At 42.2% G+C, this 15,728-nt stretch overlaps 1 protein-coding gene across 1 annotated transcript in view; it reads left to right on the plus strand.

The window, feature by feature from the left end:
* LOC116329418 (gamma-aminobutyric acid receptor subunit alpha-2) overlaps positions 1-15,523 on the plus strand; it is a 41,323-nt gene extending 25,800 nt beyond the window's left edge. Inside the window, exons 8-10 of the mRNA XM_031751429.2 lie at positions 596-748; positions 1,298-1,500; positions 12,306-15,523. Of these exons, the coding sequence (XP_031607289.2) occupies positions 596-748; positions 1,298-1,500; positions 12,306-12,614 (665 nt within the window). The 3' untranslated portion in view covers positions 12,615-15,523. The remainder of the gene's footprint in view (positions 1-595; positions 749-1,297; positions 1,501-12,305) is intronic.
* Positions 15,524-15,728: the final 205 nt, after the last annotated feature.

The raw sequence follows: 15,728 nt of genomic DNA on the forward strand, positions 1-15,728 counted from the left end.
CTCGGTGGCCGGGGACTCTTACTGCCTACTTTTGCATGTATTGATGGATTATTACTGTATATCCACTGTGCACTGCTGACAGTTGGAGCAGCCTAACCTATGTTTAATACTGCTTTGTTGTCTTAAAGCTTGAGATATAAATATAATATTTTAACAATGTGAATCACATAAATATACAGGCATAGGAAGGCTTGGGTTAGCACTTGCATAGCTAAATTGGAGTAAGAAGATATTGTTTCCAGTTGTGTGGGTTAAAACACTTGACACACTCAGTCATCATGGCCCTCACTCTCATTTTACTAGTTTTACACTGATAGATATATAGATTAAAGAATAGTGTTTTCATTATGAATAATAACCCAATTACCAAAGTAACAGATAAAAGTCGCTTTACTTACCTTTCTTCAACATTCTTATGATCAGCAAGTCATCTTGACTATGTCTAGATGCCTAAATGCACCAAGTTGAATGAGGAGTTGAACCGATGTGCTTAAAAAGTGGCCAGTAAGAGTATATGTTTAATGGCAAGAAACCAGAGTGAATCAAGAAGCTGAATTATTTGCATCATGTAATTAAACCTGATTCTGGTCTGCAGGTGAATATACAGTGATGACGGCTGAATTCCATCTGAAGAGGAAGATCGGCTACTTTGTTATCCAGACTTACCTCCCATGCATCATGACAGTCATCCTTTCCCAAGTGTCTTTCTGGCTGAATAGAGAATCAGTGCCAGCTAGGACTGTGTTTGGTAAGCATATATGACATATACGATGATTGTTAGTACCAGTGTAATTTGAGCTGACTGTTATAGATGCTGGATTTTATGCGTATGCTGCAATGGCAGTAAGACCTTCCCCTAGTTTTGTCAAAAAGTAACATTGTAAGCTTGAAGGATGAATATAGGGAATTGTTGGAAGTAGGTGGGAAATTGTGTGCAAAAGAAAATGGGATAAAGAGATGGGGGGGGGCAGTTCTTACAGGCCTCACTGCTTTTAAAGCCAGTTGGCTACGCTACTGCTTGACCTGACTGTAAGCCAAGTGAAAGTAATATTAGTGACTCAGCACTGGTTAGCTCACAGAAAGAAAGAAAAACATACCAAATCTCCTGAGCTCCAGAAGGAATATTAAAAGTTATACGAAACAAGAAAAAATAAAATCATATTCTTTTCATATGCCTCACTTAGTTCCCCTGCTTCATTACAGTATTGTGTAGCAGAATGTGTATGACAGACAAAAAAACCTTAATAAACATTGCCAGAGCTCATCTTATTGGCTATCTGCTTTTGTGCATTTCCAGGTGTAACTACAGTTCTCACAATGACAACTTTGAGTATCAGCGCAAGGAACTCCCTGCCTAAGGTCGCCTACGCCACTGCCATGGACTGGTTCATCGCCGTGTGCTACGCCTTCGTCTTCTCCGCTTTGATTGAATTTGCCACTGTCAATTACTTCACAAAGCGCGGCTGGGCTTGGGATGGAAAGAGCGTGGTGACTGACAAGGTAATGAAGAAGAAAGCGCATCCTCTGACAGGCTCCGCCTTCAAAGAGAATTCATTAGCATTGTACTGTATGCTGAAGAAGGCAGTGCTCAGAGAGCTCAGAGAGCTTTGAAGGCATATTTGGAAGCAAAGGGAAACAGCAGTAATGGCCTCTTTAACCTTCCAAGAGTGGAGCCAGAGTGCTGCAGCTACTGAGAACTAATTATAAAATCACTCATTCTGTGGCTCAGCATATCGATAAAGAATATGTGCAATCAGGTGTTCATCCCCCCTGGTGCTAATAGGTGCCAAACTCAGCCTAGGAAAGGTGAATCCCATCAATGGTCAGGTATTGTGTAATTCTTTTGACATGCTTTAATCACAAAGAGCCCTTTCACGTACACTTTGGTCCAACATGAAGCCCTCAGTCATTCCACAAAATCAGCTTTTTCCCCTTTATAGCATTTAGTCGAGCAAAGCCATACATTACAATCCCTATATCAACGGGGGGGCAGAAATGTTTTAAGAACATAAAGTGATAAGGGATTTAAATTTGTAAAAGTCTGGATGTGACAAATGTGGCTTACCTCCACAGAAATAATAGGAACAGGCAAAAATAGCTGGTTAGTATTCTGAGCAGTGTGTCTGATTCTTTAAAATTCAGTCTGTCGAGTACAGGCGCTATTAGTCATGAGACGATGGGTCTGTGTGTTTTCCTTTTCTTTCGGCTGCTTCCTTCAGGGGTCAACGGATCATCTGCCTCCATCTCACTCTGTCCCTCACATACTCTGTCCATCCACTGTCACACCAACCCTCTGCATGCTCTCCATGAACTTCTTCCTTGCAGCCTGAACTGTTATTTCTCATCGTGTCCTTGCTGGTCACTCCCAGGATCTTAACATCTTCAACTCTGTCACCTGCATTTTGGCCCCCCGTCTTTTTGTCAGTGCCACTGTCTTCAAACCATACATTAGGGCGGTCCTCACTACAGTTCCCCAGAGGTTGAATGTGCAACCCCTTTAACCTTTGGGCAACCATTTTTGATTGCATGGGTCACCTGGTGGGAGGCTATCTGTCTCCAGCCAATCATCATCTGATTCAGACTGACTGCAGTCGCTCTTAGACAGATTGGTGAAGGTTTGTAAGTAATTGCTGTCTAATTTATAATTGCAGACAGATTGACAAAATGTTGCAATCAATCTGAGTTTGTCTGCACCAATTAGTAAAACTCATCTGCAATGCCTTTCTTTGTATCTGTTGCCATCTACATACATAGAAATTCACATTAAACTGAAATTCACATCAACTACTTACATTTAGAGTCCAGGAAACTACTGAATGTAAGTAGTTAATATTAATTTTTTATCACAGATTGCATGTAACTACCAACTTGAACTCCTTTTTTTTTTTTTTTTTTTTTTTTTTTTTTGTCTGTCCCATTTGGTTCTTAAGCCGTCAGAATTGTTGTCTGAAGACCAACAAGGATACCAAATGGATTTATTTTGCCAAATGGATCATCATGGCATTGCCGTATTGGTCCATTTGATCAAACTTTGTTGTTATTATTTATTTTATTTTCAGTTGTTACAGATGGGACAGACATGACTGGGGGATAGGAAAGGGAGAAAGAAAGAGAGGAAGGAAAAGAAAAACAGAAGGAAAAAGGGACAGTGAGAAAGGGCACTTACAAAGACAAAGAGAAAGAAAAAAAAAAAAAAAAAAATCTCCTGGATCACCTGTTGAGAGAAAAAGAAGAGAAGACAAGCAAAAAAACCAAACAAAAACAAAGCAACATACTAAACACAACACCATCACGTTAATCTAGCTGAGTGTGAACAGCAGTAAATACTAAATATTGAAAGTTGTTGTGCAGCACGCAGGACAGACAGCGCACAATGTGCTTTGAAGTAGCAGCTAAGAAAGGTGTAGTTTATGTCTCACGAACAGTGAACACCCGTGTGCACACCTGTGTGGATCAACGCTTTGTATACAAAAGGTTTTCCCATGTAACGGTCTGCTAGAGGGTGTGGAGGCCCATAGCCCCGTCCCCAGGGCATGAAGCAGGCATGGAGGAGATCCAGGCTCCAGACATCCAGAGGACCCAGAGTGCGAGAGCCCAAGGAGTACCACCGGAGGGGCATCCGTGCCACCTTCCTGGGAAGGGCTGAGGAGATCCCCAGACGAGGGGGTCACCCAGTAGCCACAGAGCAGAAGCCAGAGGGGCTGCACCGGCGTGCCCGCCGGCTCTGCCGGCAGCCAGCTGTGCCAGAGTGAACCGAGTTGCAGGCCCGAGGCCGGAGGCCGAGGGCCCCTTTGCCCGGAAGAGGCCTGACCGAGCGACAGGCATCGGGCCCCGCCAAGTAGCCACCGGGAGTGAGCGGTGCATACCTGAGCGCAGAGCCCCGGACACCAAGAACCACCAATGCACCAACCCCTGAGGGCATCAGTTACCAGCAGGGAGTGTGGTGAGGGAGATAGGCCTCCACACTTGGAGGGCCTGGGAGTACCCAGGAGGTGGAGTCTAAGACCCGACCTGACATATAGACACAGACAAACAGGCACACACAGACATAAACATGCTTTCCCACCCTCATGCACACATATACAAACACTCAGCACTCACCCAACGTAGGGATAGACATACATAGACATGTACACACAATCATACTCCCCAAACATACTCTATGCCCTGGGTCCAGGTACCCTCGCCCCCAGAGGGGGAAACGGCACCCAGACCCAAGAGATGTGACCCTTTCCCCGGGGTGAAGGCAAGCAGACCGCCCCAGGCTCCGCAGCAGCAGGGATGCCAATCGGACAGCCAACACCTCCTCCCAGCCCCCGCCCGATGGCTAGTAGAGAACGGGGTGTGTGAAGACCCCATACCTCCCTCCTCCCGCTCATGTGTAGTGTTGCTGCGTGTTGTTCTAAAGTGCATTTAAAACAAGGGAGGGCATGGTGCTGCTGCCAGAGAGCAGCAGGTGTTAGCACGGCCCTCCCGAGAACCCTCAATGTCTACATGGATTTAAAATTGAGAGGTGGGCACCGGCGCCAGAGGTAGGGTTGAATACACAGACCGTCCTCTGGGCGCCGTTAACGTGATCACCCTCAAGGCCCTATATATATATATATATATATATATATGTGTGTGTGTGTGTGTGTGTGAGAGTGTGAATAATGTGGATGTCTAAGTTGTGAAATAAAATTGAGGCACAGGTGGCCAGAAGGGGACAGAGGGGGGGGAATGCCTCCCTGCACCCTGGTGACACACCCGCACCCCAAGGCCCTACCTGTGTGGGTGGGTGTGGTGGAGCGGGAAGAGGGAGGCAGCCGGGATGGGGAGGAAAAGAAGGAGGGCAAGATGCCCCTCCTTAGGGCCAGCTCCCCGGCTGACCCCAGTAGGCACCCCCGTCCCCTAGTACCCACCAAGGCAAGGGAGCCCAGGCCCATCCCGATCGGGGCCCACGGCAGCAGCACCGCTAAGCCCCACAGGACCTGGGGAAGCCCACCCCACCCCACCGCAGAGGAAACTATACCCACCCCAACATTCAATCATCTCCAGACTACACAAGACAACAGACACCCAGGTTAGGTTTATTCTCCACCTCTCCTGTGTCTCTCCCCCACCTGCAGAGTGGACTTCTGCAAGGATGGAACAACCTCCCTGCCAGTTGAAGAGTCCCCCAGTTAGGTCGATGCACCAGAGGCACCCTGCGCCAGGGCTGAGCCCCCGTGCACCCACCGGCCCACAACCTCGGCGACACACCGACGAGGACCGAAGCCCCCAAGGCCCAGCCAGAGCCCCATCACGGAGACGAAGCACCCCCGAACCCCAAGCCCCCGCCTGCCCCGGATCCACTCAGGGGCAGCCAGGCTACCAGGCCAGTAACCTCGTCCGCCAGTGCAGATCATCCCCAGCCCCGCTGCACGCAGCCACGAGGAGAACACCCTCTAAGAGCGACCAGAGCCACTCACCAGGTTATGACCACAACCCCGGGTTGTGCCCTCCAGGATAACGTCTCTAGGGGTTCTCCTGGCGCCCTAAGCCCATCCCAACCTCCACATCAACCACAATAGCGAAGGCAGGACCAAACCATGACCCCCAACCCCACTAGGTGATGAAGCCGATCAAAGGAGCCCAAAGGGATTGATCAAATGTGGTGGCAGAGGCTGTATCAAGACTAATGTGATCTATTAGATGGTTTTATATTGATTAGAATTAAGATTATTTTTATTTTCCAGTTAAGGAGGACCGTTTTCTTGGCAATGCATAGGGCTGTAAAAACAATGTGGGCTGTGTTTATTTCTGCAGTGACCTCATCCAAGTTGCTCAGCAAGCACACTAAAGGGAGGCTGGAATGTTACATTTCAGACACTTTGATAAGTCTTCACATATCTCACGCCAAAACTTCTGCACTGGTGGACAGAACCAAAGGGCGTGGATGTAATTGTCTGGTGTATTGCCTTGACAGTGTGAGCAGTTGTTGGAAGATGTAAAGCCCATCTTGAACATCCGATGACCTGTATAGTGCACTCTATGTAGTATTTTGTATTGTATTAATTGCAGACTGGGATTTTAATCAATTTAAAGGTTTTTAAGCATACCTGAGACCAGAAGTTTTGGTCTAAGCTTACTGATAAATCTGCTTCCCACTTTGCAATAGGAAGGGATATTGATTCATCTATTTTAGAAAGTGTTCTGTATATTTTAGATAATAATTTGGGGATTTAAGAGTAAGAAAGTGTACCGCACTTGGTGGTGTTTGTAATTCAGCTTGACTGAGGTTAAATCTCTTTTTTACTATGGATTTAATTTGTTGATATTCTAAAATCTTTTCTTGTTGATCCCATATTGTGTAACTAGTCTGTCAAATGGAATAAATTCTGTTCCTCTAATATATGTTCTAAGTATTTAATTCCTTTACAACTCCATTCTGGAAAATTAATCATATTATTGTTTTGTAATATATCAGGGTTATTCCAGATAGGTGTACGTTTGCATGGGATTAATGAAGACTCAGTCAGCTTCAGAAACTCCCACCATGCTGTCAGAGAAGAGCTGATGTTGATGCTTTTAAAGCATTCATGTCTTTTGATGTTTGAGCTGATAAATAGTAGGTCTGAAATTTCTAGATTATTACATAGTGCCTGTTCTACATCTAGCCAGGGCTCATCTAAGAAGCTGTGTTTAAACCATCTAGAGATGAACTGAAGCCTGTTGGCTAAAAATAGTGATTAAAGTTAGGCAGATCTAATCCTCCTTTATCCTTGGTCCTTTGTAATGTTTTTAAGCTGATACGTGGGGTTTGTCTTTCCAAAGGAATTTAGAAATACATGAGTCTAGAGATCTGAACCAATCTTGTGATGGCTTATTTGGGATCATTGAAAACAAATAGTTTATTTTTGGCAAGACCATCATTTTTATAGCGGCAACCCTTCCCATGAGTGATATGGGTAAAGATTTCCATCTAGCCAGATCGCTTTCTACTGTCTTTAAAAGCGGGATGTGGTTTAATTTAGTTAATTCTGAAAGCTTAGGAGAGACATTAATACCTAAATATTTTATATTTCCAGATTGCAGTGGTGTAGGAGAAGAATTATGGAAGGAGCAATTAATCGGAAGAACTGTAGATTTTGACCAGTTGATTGAATAATCTGAGACTCTTGAAAAAGAATTTATCAATGCAATCACCCCAGAGATATTGGTTTGTGAGTTTTGGAGAAAAAGTAACACATCATCTGCATAAAGGCTGATTTTATGTTCTACATTCTTGCATTTTATGCCCTTAATTACTGAATTCTGTCTAATTGCTGCTGCTAGTGGCTCAATAAAAATTGCAAACAGTGAAGGGAGAGTGGGCATCCCTGCCTGGTGCCCCTCAGGAGACAGAAGCTGGAGGATGTTTGATCATTTGTTCTGACACAAGCTGTTGGGGAATTATATAATATTTTTAACCAGTTTATGAAAGAGGTTCCAAAACCAAATTTGTGTAAAGTTGCAAATAGAAATTTCCAGTTAACTCTGTCAAACGCTTTTTCTGCATCAAGAGACAATATTATGGTTTCAATGTTTTTGCTGCATGAGTAGTCTGTTAAATTAAGTAATCTACGTGTATTTGTTGATGAGTGCCTACCTTTTATGAAGCCAGTTTGGTCAGGATGAATTAAGAGGGGGTTATTTTCTCTAATCTCTTTGAGAGAGCTTTGCAGATTATTTTAAGGTCTACATTTATAAGGGATATTGGACGATAGCTTGAGGGATATACAGGGTCTTTGCCTGGTTTTAGTAAGAGACTGATATTTGCAGAGTTCATATTTGGTGGTAGTCTGCCATTTTCTTTGATTTCCTACAACATTCTGTGAAAAACTGGTGCTAGAATCGTCCAGAATTCTTTGTAGAATTCTGCAGGAAAGCCGCCTGGACCTGGAGCCTTATTATTGGGCATACTTATCAGGGCTTCCTGGAGTTCACCTGGCATCAGTGGTGAATCCAGTGCCATTGCTTGGGTGTCTAATAATTTTGGAAGAGTTATGTTGTCCAGAAACTGATCAATTTCGTTTTTAGATGGGTTTATTTGTGGTGTATATAAAGTTTCATAGAAATCCCTAAAAATTTTGTTTATTTTTTTAAGATCATATATTGTATTCCCAGATAAATCTTTAACAGCACATATAGTTGTTTTTTCTTTATTGATTTTTAACTGGTTAGCAAGAAATTGTCCGGTTTGTTACCGTGTTCATAATTTTGCAGGCGAAGTCTTTGTACTAAGAATTTAGTCTTTTATTAATAATTTCATTTAATTCTAGTTTTGTTTTATGTAAATTGTTTAATATTTCTTGATCTTGGTGTGATACATAGGCTTTTTCTAAGGATTTGATGTTTTTTCCAGTTCTTGAATATTTTTGTTTTCTTCTTTCTTCTTATGTGATGAGAAAGAGATTATTTTACCTCTCATCACAGCTTTCCCTGCTTCCCAGAGGACAGATGCTGATGTTCCAGGAATGTCATTAAAGTCTAAATATGAAGTCCATTCTTTTTAAAGTATTTGATAAACTCTTCATCTCTTGAGCAGCGATGTATTAAATCTCCAGTTTTTACTTGGTGTGGTATTATTCTTCTGCATTAGTGTTAAAGATACAGGAGCATGATCGCTGACAGCTATAGGATGAATCTCAGTGTCTGAAATGTCACTCAGCAGTGAGCTGCTGACCAAAAAAAAAAAAATCCAGACGAGTAGGAGTGATGAACATGTGAGAAGAAAGAATATTCCTTACTGTTAGGGTGGAGGGAGCGCCATGCATCGCAAAGGCCAAAGTCGCTCATATACTGTTTGATTATATTTGTGGACTGCCAATTACGCTGAGTTCCTGTTGTATTTAGCCTATCCATTTCTTCATTTAGTCCCAGGTTGAGGTCTCCCCAAGAACAATTGTGCAATCTAAGTGTTCGGAGAGTGCACTAAAAAAACGTGGAAGAATGAGGGTCATCAACATTCGGACCATATATACTTACAATACCTAGCTTTTGGTTAAGTATAGATAGTTTGACTATTAGGAATCTGCCCTCTGGATCTATAACTGTATCGAGTACTGTGAAATTAATATTTTTATGTATTAGAATTGCTACTCCTCTTTGTCTAGAATTATAACAGGCTGAGAACACATTAGGAAACTCAGGTGTATAAAGTTTATTCAGACCTGTGACAGGCATGTGGGTTTCTTGTAATAAAACGTCTGCCTGTAGTTTTTAAGTTGGTTAAGTATTTTTAACCTTTTTTCCCTAGAGCCAGCTCCATGCACATTCCATGAGACAAACCTTAGCGTGCCCATAGTTGTGTGTTTGTGGCTAATGACATATGCTGTGTGTCTTGCTTAGACGGGTGAGGAAAATGGAAACACATCATTTTTTTTTTTTTTTTTTTTTTTTGTAAATAGAGAAGAAAATGCGCAGCGTGAAGCTCCATAGGTCTGACTATGTGTGTGTGCATAATAACTAAAATGAGCAAATGTGTGCGTGTGTGTCCTATATCTGTGTGCACTGTGTGGCTGTTGTAAATGTGTTGCCTTTAAACGCATGTGTGTGCGTGATCGTGCAGAGTGAGCATGTAGAAATAGACAGTGTCCTTTGTGGATGGATAGGGAAACAGGTGATCGACATAGTGAAAGAAAAGAGAAGCAAGGAAACCAAAGAGCAAGGTGAGCGACAAGAGAGAGAGAGAGAGGGAAAAGAAATAAGAACGGAAACATTCCAATTAAAGCATTGGCGGAGAGGACGGTAACGTTATACTAAATTAGCAAACTGATATTACATAGTTAAGCAAAAGTTAATACAAGAGAGTGTGAGTGAAGAGAATAGCGCAGCGGATTCTTATCTGGTGTGCGGTCAATACAGCCATGGAGTGATGCGGGGTCGCGGTAGAGCTGTCCGTCCACGTAGAGCCGGTCCACGGCGATGACAGCCCGGAGCCTTTCTGAATAAAACTACGTCGGACTGGGAACAGGACCCTGCGTCGTTCCAGGATCTCTCTGGGGAACTGGTCGTTCACGCTGAAGTCCGTTCCTTTCAGCTCTCTGCCGCGACTCTTCACCTGCTCCTTCTGCTTAAAGTGGCCGAATTTGGCCACAATAGGACGCGGTCTCCCGCTTCCTGTCTTCGAGCCCCGATGCGATGCACTCTTTCAAACCCTATGTTTTTCACCGTGTCCTCCGGCAGCTTCAGGTGGATTTTAATGAAGCTTCTCACGGTCGTTTCCGGGTCCTCTCCGCAGACTCTGGAATACCAGAAAACACAAGATTATCTCTCATGCTACGGGCTTGTAAATCCATAACGGTCTCTTTTATTTTTTTATTTTCTAAGTTTAATTGGGTCACATTTTCGGTTAGAGATTTGACCGAGTCCCGTAGCGTGGCGTTTTCTGCAGCAAGTGTTTCCACCTGCTTCTGGCTGAACTCCAGGGATTCTTTTAGAGATTGAAATTCCCGGTGTAAGATCTCCACCAGGGACAGCCTCGCATCAAAACTGGACAATCGCTTATCGATTGACTCCAGGATGTCGACGATATCTTTGCCGGCAGGCGATGTTGTGCCGGGGGAGTCTGCCGGGCGATATCTTTTAGATGATGGCGTCTCAGTTTTGGCCGGGGAAGACATGCTCTGGGCCTTCTTCATTACTAAATCTTCGAAGCACCGGTCGATGTATTCTTGGAGAGCGTCTAAACTCTCCTCGTTGTTCTCCAGGGTGTTAGAGATGATAGGGCAGATGTTGTTAGTTATATGACAGTTGGTTAGTTTATTTGACAATACTGAAGATTAAAGAAACTTTGTTAAATTCTAGGCTACCATTCGTTTGTTTTGTTTTTTTCCGCCAAATCTCCGGCGTCTGACGTCACCTACAACATGGGTCCTTACCTTACCGCCGTCCGAATAAGGATATCTAAATGCCTATAAGGATATCTAAATGCCTTATAAGGATATCTAAATGCCAACCAACTTGAACTCCTAAAGTCGCAAACTAACAGCAGACTGACTCCATCTTATTGCTGTCTTGATGTGCCTTTTAAGTGTCTTTTAAGATGGGAACTGAGTGCGAGTGGTTGTGGGTCTGGTCCCCATTTTTGAAATAGCCATTTAAAAGCCAAGAGGCTCACAAAATCACAGCACACAGTCACAGTAATTTTGCTTGTGCCGCTGACTCCAACCATTGTTTTCCCTAAGGCAGGGGTCGGCAATCTTCAACATCTAAAGAGCCATTTTAGCCCCTCCTACCAAACAGGAGAAAAAGAGCCACACACGTGGACAGACAGACAGATGCCAGATGTAATGTTAGGGGGGGGGGGTTTCCCATAAAGCTCCATTTAGTTTTTGCAGGAGCCACAGCTAGGTGCTGACCCCTGCCTAGGGTGAAAATGACATAAAGTACCATTAATCCACTCGTCTCATTTAACTACATAGTGACTTGCCCTTCAGCAGAGCACTTAACCCTCAAACTACCACAGAAAAGTCTCGATCTGTCTAAGAGTACAAACTCTGATAAACATGTTGTACGACATTACATTATATCAAGGGTGGAAGCAAAATCCAGGGATCAAAATTAGGTATAAACATTTATCCAGACATTTTTTATTTATTTTTTTTTGGGAAATGAAAGCAAATCGTGCATAAAATCATCTCAACGTAATGAGAAAACAAAAACAGAGAGGACGTGTTCTGGACAGTGAGAAAGCACAAAATCTCAACAGAAATGATACCTTCATGCAAACAAAGAGAAAGATAAAAAGTACTTGATTGTCTTAGTTAAACAATTAATTACCACAGGAGTGGTAATTAGAGTTGCTGGCTCATAAAAGTGCAGGCTTATCTTATATAGCGCGACGGGTAGCATAAAAAGACAACAAAAGGCATTTTTTTCTGGAGCTGCTTAATGAAACCATCATTTCCTTTAACCTCAAAGGGAGAATGCAGATTATCAGAGGGCTAGGTTTGAAGAAAAGTCATTAAAATGCAGTGAAAGAAATCCTTCATCATTCATTTGAAATTGCAACTGTAATGTAATTTTCCTGTCTCCTCATAAAGTTTTAATTTTCACCACGAGGTGGGATATAAGACAGGTGATGGAAGGCAGCATTTAGACCTCCTGTTCATGTATAAGTCTGCCACAAACTGAACATCCCTGGATAGAATAAAAGTGGCCTTCATTCTGACTTTGCAAAATGTGCTCGATCCATTACCGGAGTCTTTCCGCTCTCTTTATGTAAATGCATTTTGAAATTCAGGGGCAGATGGTGACAAGTAAAGCTGCCTTTCCAGGTAATCCTTTTGGTCTCTCAACAGAAGAAAGAGAGAGCCTCCATCGTCAAGAAGAATAACGCCTACGCTGTAGCGGTAGCCAACTACGCGCCTAATGTGACCAAGGATTCCAGCACTCTTCCCACCATCGCCAAAGGCGGAGCGATGGACCCAAACAAGCCCAAAGCGGATGGCAAGGCCCAAGAAAGCAAGAAGACCTTCAACAGTGTCAGCAAAATTGACAGGTTGTCACGGATTTTGTTTCCTGTTCTCTTTGGCATCTTCAACCTCGTCTACTGGGCAACCTACTTAAACAAAGAACCTGTTATACCAAATATGGTCCCCTCTGTTTAAGAGACCAGTTTTGATAGCTTCTTGTCTGGGGTCTAAGTAATGAATCAAATACCTCCAGCAACTATGTACACAAACCTTTGCAGAGTGAAGCCCTGGACTGCAGTGTGACCCTCTATCTTCGCCTGTTTTCTACACTGTCTGCAGCACTTTTAAGAGCCCGGCTTTTTGTAAATGTGTATGTATATTTATATTTATGGTTTAATGGTGACATATATTGTATGATGACTCCAATTAGAGTGCATATTTCTTTCAAAGTATGTTTCCAGTTTCAGTACGTGGCTGCTGTACATACAGATCCAATGAAGAGTAAACACATAATCACTAAGAATCACGTTTGATTTCGGATCACTTCTCAGTGTGTTGAATTCTGCTGTAATGCCCACTTTCTTGATATAACAGTATATATTTTTGTCTCGAGTGAAAGGGACTGACTATTGTTTGATTTCTTTCTTCATATAAGAGTCCTTCGACTCTTTTTCTTTATTTCCAAGCCAATGCAAAAACACACTTGTATAGTACTGTTACAGTTTAAAGCTTGTTTTATTATCTTTGACTACAGGTATGGGGCTTCAATTAAAAAAAAAGAAAGAAAGAAAAAAAAATCCCCCAAATTATCGAAACACTCCCAGATCCTGAAAAGGTGTGAAAATAAATAGATATGAAATGAGAATGTGTGGTTCTGCCAGCTCGATGTACCATTTGGGATTACAGGACAATATCGCCAAAGAAACAAACGAAATACTATAAAAAAGACATATTTCCCAAAGGTTGTGCATGTGTAATAAATGTGTAAAAAATGGGAAAATTTCAGAACTAGCTATACCTCAGAAAAAATAATTTATGTACAACAACAGCAGAGAAACTGATTAGTTTTAAATCTCCAAAGGGGAACAGAAGAATTTAAAATTACCCATAAAAATGATTTCCTCTGGCCATCAGGGTGCGCAGATGACCCCACAAAAATAAAACAGAGCGGACAGAAGTGTTGCTTTAAGTGGTATTTATGCTTCTGTGTTAAATATACGCTGTTGTTACGTTGTAACAGCAAACCTTTTATGACCTTACGCCTGATGTGGACCTAGCTAGAACTGCTATTACATGTTGTGTTAATGCAGCCTGCTACAACTATTCTTGGCCTGTTCGGTAGCATTGCTTCTTCTGTGCCATGTCTTCTTTTCGACTCTAATCGGCTCAAGAACGTCCACCGCGAACTAGTGTTCTGGCAACAAAACTGCAGAGTAACGCAGGCACCCTGCCACATGTGTAAATGCTGGCAATGACAAACACGTGAATTGTACTTCTGCGTTAGATCCACAAGGAACACTGGAGAAATCCAGAGTTTCCACAAACGTTTTGCAAGATCCTGAGAAACACTTTTCCCCTGCATTTATCATTCTTCCATTAGTACCCGTGAAGCTCTCCAGAACACTGCAGCCGGTTGCTAATGAATGTAACCAAGGCCACCAGGTCAGGGTACGCCTTGCCACGAGTGTTTTCCCTTGCACTAAGAACTCTCTTCAGATGTCTCTCTCTTAAATAAAGCTCTGATTTAATGATGTCACAGTTTAGCCCAAACTCAAAATAAAACTATGAATCTCTCCCATGAGAGTCTGTCTTCCATCGCTATGGTTGTTTTGAAGGACTCTGTACTGGCCTGGAAGTGCATGGATGTAAATAAAAACTTCTTCTGGATTTTGCAAAGCTTTTGTGGGATCTTGCAAAAGTAACTTGGGATGTCGCAAAAGTACCCCCACCCCCCCCAGTGTCCCTTGTGAGGCTCCGCAACATTGTAACTTACGCCATATTTGGAACCCCGTTTTAACCCTACACGGCAATCCAAGAGATGTAACTACACGTTGGACTGATGCATAACGCAATGATGTGACTGGCTTGGAAGGTTGCACAGTAGGGATAAAAGGAGTTTCCAGTTACTACGGAAGTTAGGACGTAGATTTCCCGTGGAAGTTTAAATCATGCTTTAGGTGTAGACTCTGCAGAGATTCAACACAGAAGTATAAATCTATAATGCTAGCAAACACTTTGCCTATTTACACACCAGCAGAAACTAAACAACATGAACATTCGTTTTTAAAAATGTAAGTTGGATGTTTACTCACCTTTTTGCTCTACTTTAGTCTCTTCTGAGTCCTTCCATTAAAAAAATATATATATATGAGATGTCAGTTATAGGCAGGAGACTGTTTCACAGAAACACCAACAAGCTAATACCAGAGTATTTATTTATTCACGCCTTTATTACTTTACTTTTAGTTTAGTACATCTATTTATAATCAGGGGTAAAATCGGAATAATTTCATGGGTTTATTGCTCTTGTATAATACAAATGCTTAGGAAAGTATCTTGGTGGTGGTTAAAATCCTGCAAAAATGTCCTTTGATCTATGAACAGTAAGAGGATGCTGAACTCCAAGAATGAGAAAAATGTATTGTTAAACCTTTTTTGCACGAGATATGATTGCTTTCCATCTCTGTCATGATTACTGTATATTGTATGAGAAAAGTCATGTTCAGCCCCATATCAGCAGTCATACATGATGCTCTAAGGTGTAAGTTTTTCCATGACGTGATATACTTTTTCTTCACATGGGTATTTTAACTTAATTTCTCTTGATTTGTTTGTTGAAACAAACTTTGCATGGAGACAAAATCTATGATTTTTATGATTTATTTTCATTATGTCGTTGGCTATCATTCATATTTCTCCAACATCCTGACAGAGTCTTAAACATTCCAGATAAAGGGATTGTTCACCAGGTGGATGCTTGATTCAGTGCACTTTTTAATAAAACACATTATTTCAGTTCTTTATATCTGGTTTTTGTCCTGACTTTGGAGACAAGAACATAAATGAACAGAATGAACTGCATAGCTGCTTATTTTTCTTTTTAACTGTAAAGAGCTTAGTGAAGAAAGACACTGAAGATGGCTACTTTTGTTAGTCCTTTAAGTTCCAACCTTTAAGTTTACTGATGTACAAATGTTCAATTTATTTTTGTGCTGTTATATAAGTTCTGGGTACTTTTAATCACTGCGTTGGTGAGTTTTAAACTTGCTATTTAACCTCCTAGGACCTGGCATCCACATATGTGGACAT

This window comes from Oreochromis aureus, linkage group 2 (genome assembly GCF_013358895.1).
Source record: "Oreochromis aureus strain Israel breed Guangdong linkage group 2, ZZ_aureus, whole genome shotgun sequence".
NCBI lineage: Eukaryota > Metazoa > Chordata > Actinopteri > Cichliformes > Cichlidae > Oreochromis > Oreochromis aureus.